This window comes from Pundamilia nyererei, unplaced genomic scaffold (genome assembly GCF_000239375.1).
Source record: "Pundamilia nyererei isolate P.nyererei 1_Seehausen unplaced genomic scaffold, PunNye1.0 scaffold00241, whole genome shotgun sequence".
NCBI lineage: Eukaryota > Metazoa > Chordata > Actinopteri > Cichliformes > Cichlidae > Pundamilia > Pundamilia nyererei.
Genome location: NW_005187642.1, coordinates 1 through 8,854, shown reverse-complemented (window position 1 = coordinate 8,854; position 8,854 = coordinate 1). Strand labels below are relative to the sequence as shown.

At 44.5% G+C, this 8,854-nt stretch overlaps 2 protein-coding genes across 2 annotated transcripts; one reads left to right on the top strand and one right to left on the bottom strand.

Moving 5' to 3' along the window:
• Positions 1-314: 314 nt before the first annotated feature.
• Positions 315-3,690, top strand: LOC102201490 (zinc transporter ZIP9). The gene is made up of 7 exons (XM_005749313.1): positions 315-586; positions 761-866; positions 1,090-1,248; positions 1,344-1,412; positions 1,744-1,829; positions 1,913-2,047; positions 2,162-3,690. The coding sequence occupies exons 1-7, from the start codon at positions 491-493 to the stop codon at positions 2,420-2,422; spliced, it is 912 nt and encodes a 303-aa protein (XP_005749370.1). The 5' UTR covers positions 315-490; the 3' UTR covers positions 2,423-3,690.
• Positions 3,691-4,819: 1,129 nt separating this feature from the next.
• Positions 4,820-6,826, bottom strand: LOC102210188 (coiled-coil domain-containing protein 177). The gene has a single exon (XM_005749347.2). It carries the CDS (start codon positions 6,679-6,681, stop codon positions 5,191-5,193), a length of 1,491 nt encoding a protein of 496 aa, XP_005749404.2. The 5' UTR covers positions 6,682-6,826; the 3' UTR covers positions 4,820-5,190.
• Between the last annotated feature and the right edge of the window lie 2,028 nt (positions 6,827-8,854).

The following is an 8,854-nucleotide window of genomic DNA, read 5'->3' as shown; positions in this document are numbered from 1 at the left end:
TCCACTTAGTGTGGTCTGGGAGTACTTTGTTGAGATTGAGATTTTACTCCAAACTGAAAACAGGTGGTGAACAATTACGCAATCGAAGCCCTAAAAGATGCAATTAACGCCTTTGTTGTCCTACAGTGTAGGATGGGCGCGTAAAACCTCTCCAGAAAATACCTTTTAACCCACCCTGTCAAAACCGGCCTGGGTTATGTTTAACTGGGGCACAGAGGAATGGAGTTTTGCTTCCACTCAGGTTGCAGTTCTCGCTGTCGGACACTTGGTGCTGCTGCTTGGGAAGCAGCTGTGTAGCAAACGAGGGGGCGGCCACGGCGGTGCGACGTGGAAAGGCAGAACAGCATTCTGGTGTTGTCTGATGGTAGAGATTAAACTCCAGCGACCCAATGAGAACGCACACCGTCCCGGATCTCAGTAGGAGCTAACGCTGAAATGAAAGCAAAGGGGCGAACCGGGTAAATACTTGTGTTAGGAAGAAGTCGTCGCCATGGACGGAGGGCTGATTATTACATTTATATCTGTGGCGATGTTTGTAGGCTCTTTTCTCCTCGGGTTCATCCCACTGTTGTTCAGACTGTCTGAGGTAAGTGATTTCCCACAGTCTTTGTTTATAGTGGACTGTCTGGATCTACTTCATCTTGTCTTATTTGTCGTGCCCTCATAATGTGCAAGGCTGTTGTTTTGGAAACTTGCTGAACAACTAGAACTTGTGAGGGGAATCTCAGTCATCTGCTGAAATCACGTGTCTTAACCCTAGAAAAGCCTGCAGTTCGTTTCCATCCTGGGGGCAGGTCTGCTGTGTGGGACAGCGCTGGCCATCACCATCCCAGAGGGAGTGGGTTTGCTGGAAGACTCGTGGAAAGGTGAGCAGGAAAGCTCAAACATGCACATGACAACGAAGCAGAATGGTTGCTGTGCAAGCTTTGTGTTTATGTGGGTGTGCTAACCCACCAAATTTGCATGTGTTGTGATTGTAGCCTCCAGATGATTGATGAGGCAGGTGGGAGATGAAAAAGCTGCTCTCTGTAAAAACAACAAAAACAAGCTCATCAAAAGCTCTTTCTGTTCTTCATCTTCCGTCTCCAGCGTCATCCTCTGATGTGTCATCCGGTCTAAATTCCAGTAAAGAAAATGGGACCGTGGCAGAGAGAGGCCCACCTCGGTTCCTCATTGGGGTGGCTTTGACGCTCGGGTTCACCTTCATGTTTGTCGTCGATCAGATAGGAAGCTACCTTTCCACACGCGGCAAGTTATCAGAACTCTCACGCCAGCTTTACATTGCAGAGTGTTGCCTCCACAGATTTGTTAACCACCTCAGCGTGTGCGATGTCTAATTTCAGACCAGACGACTTGTTTGTCCAACAGCGTCCACTTCACAGCCACGTTGGGTCTGGTTATTCACGCTGCAGGTACGTGACACAGCCAAACCTCTCCTCTGCATATTTATTCTCTTGCTTTTGCTTGAGACGCACTGTTTCACTGGCTTCGAGGTCACAGGGGTGGAAAGTTTATAAGGAAACGTTCCTTATGCCCCCCGTGTGACTCAGCATGTGATTCTGCAGCACAGCCTGCAGGATCTAACTTTACAGTTATTTAAACGGGGACAACCAAGCTTGACAGCAGTCACAAATCAAACAACAATCATCCATGATGCAGATCTTAAAGACCGGAGACCTATACAAATCCACATAAAAGAAGTAGCTGTACCATCACAGTAATAATCTCTTTGTTTGCTTTTAGCTGATGGATTTGCTCTGGGTGCTGCTGTGGCTACAGGTCAAGTGACAGTACAAGTTGTAGTGTTTTTTGCTGTGATTCTGCACAAGGTGAGAGAACGTCTCATTGAAATGAACAGATGTCTGGGTGACGAGCACGATGCCATTGACCGTCTTTCCCGTCTCCTGTTTAGGCGCCCGCCGCTTTTGGCTTGGTCTCCTTTCTGATGCATGGAGGCCTCGAGAAGAAGTTCATTCAGGGACACTTACTGGCCTTTTCAGCTGCAGCGCCTATAGTTGCTATTGCCACTTACTTCATATTATATGCAGTAAGAAAGCACAATCTGACTGTCGTGTCTGCTTGAAAGGAGATGCATTAAATCCCAGTGACTAGACGGTTGCTGGGTCTGAGTTATTTAACTTGATGTGTGCTGTGTCTGCAGTCTGGAAGCTCATCTGAGAATCAGCTCAGTGCAACAGGAGTGGGAATGCTCTTCTCAGCGGGGACGTTTCTCTATGTGGCCACGGTGCATGTTCTCCCTGAGATCAGGAGCAGCAGGACTGATGAGCTGCCCTTGGACTCAGAGCAGCAGTCTGGAGCCGAAGCCCACCAGCAGAGACACTTGGGGCTCCTGGAGAGCCTCACCCTCATCATCGGTGTGGGGCTTCCGATGTTGCTGGCCCTCGGACTGCACGATGACTAAAAGAAAACATGAGGGCAATTTATTTTAAAAGGGGGTGAAAGGAAAACTCTGAGCACCTGTACTGTATGCCACAATGATCGGAGGACAAAATAGGCTTTGACAGAGTCTACCTTGGTCGTCTTATTTGAGTGTAACTTTGTGCCAGGCTATTGTTTGGGTGTCAAAAAGCTTTCCGGGAGGTGATAAAGAATCAGGTAACTAATATAGTTTCATAGCTGAATTGAGTTTCCATTCAGAGGAAGCAGAAACAGTTCTCATTTGTTGCCACGGTCCGCTGAAGGCATGTTGAGGTATTAAATATCCTGAAAGGTGAATAGATTTACAGGAACGACCAAATAATTCGATACTCTCTCACCTAGAAAATGTCTCTAGGGCGTACACTTTATATTATTATATTTTACGGCTAAGAGTTTGAAAATATGGCCGGATTTTCAGATTATAAATGTGCAATAATACAAACTACAAAGTTTTTTTTTTTTATAATGTTGTTTGTCTGAGTTGGTTTATGGTGGGGATCGTGTCGAGTGAGAGGCAGCCTGGACAGGTTACCGTCTGTCTGCTATCACAGAGGCGCGGGCCAACTGTTCGCACTCACAGCTGCAGCTAACGCTAATTTAGAATCGTCTCTCTGACTCAGCATTCATGCTTGTGCAGTGTGGAATAAGGCTGGGACAAAACCAGGGACACGCGGAGAACATCCAAACACAGAAAAGGGGCAAAGGTTTGAACCTCTTAATGTGAAGTGATAATAACTGCAGCCAAATGAGAAGACCAACCGGTAAGCTGGTCCAGCAACTCTCATGTTAGGTGATACGTTAGACCGAGACGGGTTCCTGGCAGCAGGTGGGGTACGTATCAAGAACTATCGAGCAGATTCTGGAGGTTACAGATGTTTTACTGACTCACTGCCACTTAGAGCAATTTTTACCTTTACTTTCTTTCTTTCAGCTCCTTTAGTGTGTGCAACATGTGAAATATTGAAACACGTGAAATGTCTTCTGGTTTTATAATGGCTTATTTATTTACTTTATACTTGATTTTTTTTTTTTGTTTTCGTCACACAACGCTGTACATTGCTGCATCGACTGACCTAAAGCTTGTTTACTTATGTTTAACGTGTGGAGCAGAATTCCCCTTTTAACAGCTACACTAAATATCTTGAGATTGAATTTTAATTTCATAGTTTTTGTATTGTAAACCGAAGTTAAGATATTTTACACTTAAATTTGTCCTTTATTCATTAAGCTCTAAACACAGTTCATGTATGAACACATGCACAGGTTAGAGACCAATTAGGTTTGCATAAATGTAACCGATCTGCTCTACAAACCTTTGGAAGTGACCACAGAAGACATGACAAAGGAGTATTAGCCAAAAGGAAGGTTTTTGGGTTTATAAATGACAGGCTACCAAATACCCTGATTCAACCGAGGACTTGGATTTTAACTACTTTTAAAAAAAAACTTTGTCTTCAAGAATGCCTTAAATCACTGTCTGTGGTTGATGCTGTCTAGTGTTGCTTATTTAATTTTTGTTTCAGTCTGATAAATATTGATGACTCCTGTTTCCTCCTACTGGTGGAAAATTCCACTCTGACCCTCGGTGGAAGCTTGCCATTGGTGGAACACCACTAGAATAAAATCCAGTGTTTTTATGAACTCCCTGATCAGGGCTCATTTGCTGGAGTTTAGTTTTTTGTTTGTTTTTAAGTTGAACACCATGCCATGAGAATAAAGATTTCTTTACTATTGTCTGAAAAGAGAGTTCCTTGGAGTTCTTTGATGATTTGTCCTACATGTGACCCCAGTTTGAATACAGGAAGTGCTCCCGTTTACAGTTCATGTAATTATTAAAAATGTGGCACACATGATCACGCTGCTAATGGTGAAATCAAACATCTGTTATGGCCTAGCATTAAAGTGATACAGCGTTGTTCTGTTTGAATCTTGCACGTAATAAAAATCTTCAAGTGGTATAAAGATTTTATAACACACGGTAGTCAGACTAACAGGAAAACAGGCAACCCCGTGGTCTAGCAAACATTAACTCTTGCCTCGTGTCCTCATAGCTCATTCAGAGCATTGCAGTAGGACTGCACTTTGATTCCTTTCCAACCTCTGCAGACTATCCCCTCCCCTCTTATTTGCAGTCTACTAACAGCTAAACGCTCTAGCCATCAATCTTTAAGTGCCGGATGGTTATATTTGTTGTCACTAGTTGAATGTGGGTTGCATATAATGTGTTGCTACACAATCAATCTCATCTCAGGCTTAAGAACTAGCCAGGGGTCAAATATAAATGAATACACTGCTGTGAAGTACTGAACACAAATGGTTGAGGAAATAATGGTGCCTGTAAAGTTTACCCTGACAGGAGGTCACTCAGAGGTCTTGCTGATCTAAGCAGTTAACCTCAACTAAATAAAATGAAATGAAACCGTTTGGAAGTCTTTGAAACTGTATCCCAGCTACTGCACTCTATCAAATAAAAAGTTGACTTTTTGGATTATTAAAATCACCAAATGTTCATGTGTCTGTCATTACAATGGCCAAAAATGATTTTTAAGAACAGCTCTGATATGATGTTCAAGGGCCCTTGCATCTCGGGGACCATTTATAATGAATTTAAATTCATTTACATTCAAAGTGCAGAGAACAGTGATGTGTCTCAGTATTTCTGCAAGTCTCTGGAGCTATTATTTGACTGCAGATCCTTTTCTAAGCAGCTCTGGGTGAGTGTACAGGTGCAAAACAGAGTCTGAATAGAGTTCACAGATTCATGCGGTTTAAAGACGCAGTCAGCTGAGCCTCAAGCGCCATCTGATCAAAGGTCCGGCTGTGCGTCTGCTGCCTCACTCTCTCCCTCATGTGAAAGGAGGCCTGAGCCAGCCTCTGTGCCTCCTCCTGTATCTGCTCTCGCTGCCTTCTCAGCCGCTCCCTCTTCTGCTCCTTTGTGGAAATGCGGCTCTCTCTGACTCTCCTCGCCGCCTCCTCCTCTCTCTGTAGTTCCTCTCTGAGCCTCTGGTGGCAGAGCTGCCTGTGTTTGTTGTTCTGCCGGGTTTTCTGAGCTCTGCGCCTGTGCTGCGCTGAGGCGTGCAGGGCGGCTCTCTCCATGCGTCTCTGGCTCAGCTGGACCAGGATCTGCTTGTGTGTGAGCTGCTGGACGCTCTGCAGCTCGGCCCTCAGCTGCACTCTTTGACTCATCTCCTCCTCCCGGGCAGCCCGCTCCCGAAGCTCTTCGAGTCGTGCCTCTACAGACTTGGCACGCCTTTGGCAGGAGTGCTGCAACTTCTTCTCCAGTGTGCTCCTCCTCTGCGCCTCCTCTTCCTCCCCCTGCAGCTCAACTTGGTGTTTCAGCAAGATGTGTCTCAGCAGCTCTTTATGGTTTTCCTCCTGCAGCCTCTTCCGCTCCCCCTTCTCCTTCAGCATCTTGCTCCTCAGGACCTTCTCCTCCTTCTCCGCTGCCACCTGTCTCTCCCTCTCTCGCTCCCTCTTCCCCGCCTCCTCCTTCTCGGTCAGCAGCTTCTCCTGGTAGCGTTTGCGCTCTTCCGCCTCCTTCTGTGTACCCTCCATCTTTGCCCTGCGGTACACTTCCACCTCCTCTTTTAGCCTTCTCCATCGGTCTTCTTGCAGCAGCACCTCCTGCTTAAGCTGTTCTGCTTTCTCTTTTTCTCGATGCTCCCTCAGCCTCCTGCGGGCCTCCAGCTCCTCGTTCCAGCGTTTCATACTCCGCTTCAGCTTCTTCCTCCTCTTTTTTTCTGCCTGAACTTGCTGGGCCTCCTCCTGCCTGCGGGCCTCCTGTCGCTCCCATTCCTCCTGCTGGCTGAGCTTCAAACGAGCCTGTTCCTCCTCATGCTTCACCAGCATCAGAGCAGCTATCTTCTGGTCTCTCTCCGATACTGTGACACACATCTGCTTTTGGATGCTCTTGGTGAGCCTCTTCAGCTTCTTCTCGGTAGCTGGGGAGTGTATGAGGTCTCCCAGGTTGAAGCTGCACAATGTGCTCCTCTCTGGATCTTTTTTACTAGGAGCAGAGCAGGAGGACCTGCTAACAGCCTTCTCTTCAGAGCAGAGATCTGCATAGGGCATTTCTGTTGAGCGCTCTTCCAGTCTGGTGTCAGGCAACACCTCCAAGCCTGAGGCTTTACTGCTGCATGGCCGCCTGTCCCCGGCCGCCTGGATAATCCTCCGCCGTTCCTGGCCGCACTTTTGTAAAGTCTTCAGCCTCTCCTTTTCATAAGATTCATGCACGACTCTCATTGTCTCAAACGGCGTGTCCTGTCGCTCAGCAATGAAGTCGTTTAGAGATTTAATTAAAAGCTGAACCGGTTTTACACCCAGCCGAGCGCAAGACTCAAGCGATCGAGGGTTCGTTAAGGCATGTCGGTTGCTCTCTGCTCCGGGAGAGTCGAAGTTGTTCAGGTCCAACTTAAGCACAGGGGAGCTGCACCTCAGCTCCTCCATCCTAAAACTAAAAAGCTAAATTAATGGATGCCAGATACGGAGGTCCTGCGGCTCACAGGTGCTACACCGAGCAGCGCTTCCGCACGGTCTGCAGCACAGAGAGGTCAGCAGGGGATTAGCTACTTCCTCGCGGACAAATAACAGTCGGTATCTCATTAACCGTCTTTACCTCAACTGTGAGCAATGACAGGCCGAATAATAAACAAAAAAACCCAACTTTATTTAAGCAGACGGGAACGTGTTAAATAAACGCTTGCAGTCAAGCATGGATTTAAAAAAGGGCCAGTCTGTTGAGGTTTACAGGGATTTATTTATGCACAGCTCACTTAGGATCCCACCAGAGCGTTTCATTCAGGTTTACTTTCCCTGGATCACTGCAACGTCTTGATTTTTTTTTTCTTTTCCAGTCTCACTGTCTGCTTCAGCCAAGCTTTAGCTCCTGCTACAAACTAAAATCACCACCATGTTTATCAAAAGAGAAAGGTTTTAAAATGCTAAACTATATATAACTGGGACTCGGATGCGTGGCTCATGTGCTTTTGAATTTGCTGTTGCTGTTTGCTTTTGATGAGTTTAAATGATTATATATCCCTGCGTCGCTGTATGTATGACAATGCAGTTTATCTGCAAAATAACAAGTAAGGAAAGCTCAAATAATTAGTATGAAGTGAAAAGAACAATGTTTTCCAACAAAATACAGCCAAAACTGAAAATAGCATGACCTAGACCTACTTAGATCAAGTAGAAATACATTAGAGCTATTCAAGTTGCATGCCTGCTGTTCATGCGCTCATCCAGCAGTGCTGGGTTGGGTAAGATTCGATTTTGAACTTTTTATTGTCTTTATACATGTTGACTTATTTAGTTTTTAATTTTTTATTTGTGAGTTGTAACCTGGACTTTTTGATTTCGAAGAATATAGGAGATTTTTATATTCTGTGGTAAATACACCACAGTTTGAATAAACATCCCAGAAGGCATTTTGGATTGGGTGCTGTCATAAAATACTAATTTCCCCCTGAGCAAAAGGTTATCCTTAACAAGACTCATTCTTTCTAGTTTGCCAGGTAGGTGCCACTTCCTCTTTGTTCTGCGTTCACATACCAAGCTATAAATGTGTGCGCCTGTCTTATTTTATTGAATCTCTAGCAGACTACCCATTGTTATATTATTCACCTGCATTTTGGTTCTTAATAATGACATGTAATGCTGCATTAGCTAAAAGCATTTCATGGACTCTTGTGCATTAAAAAAATAAAGTAAAAACATCCCAATAATTAATTAATTACATATCTTTAAAAAAAACACATTTGTATGGAGTAGACTGGGGTTGGTTGTCACACTTTTTACCGTTACATGAAGTTGCAGAAGTTCCCAGGATCTTTTAAAAGACAACCAGTCTATTAGCAGATTTTTCCAACAGATAACCTGAGCAATAGTAAGCAGGTCAGTGTAAATATGTAAGAGAAAACCAAATGATGAACTCCATTTTTAAAACATAAAAAGTCCACTTAAAAACCAGAGAATCTGCAAGGACCTACCCAATCTGCAATCAATACAAGAGAGACTGATGCTTTTCCTTGAAAATTTTATTCAAAAAGCAAACAACACAGGCTGGTCGGTATAAAGCGCTAATGCTACCGAGTCATGTGCAAAGTGTTAAGTCTAATCATTGAGACACATATTTTACTACAAGAGCAGTAAATGTAGGTCAGAGTAAAGAGAAACATCACAATCTTAACCATCTCCATTTTTTTAATTTTTAACTCACTTTTTATATAAATAAAATACATTTATTTAAACATGTATCTGTGCAAACTTGTAAGTAATTTCAAACAGAATTTCTATTATTACGTGACCCCACCCAGGGGCTACAGCCGACACTTTGGGTACTTCAGCTACAATAAAAAAAGACACAAAGCTGGAGTTATTCTGTGTCTTTGCTGCACAGCTGCCTCTTCTTCTCTCA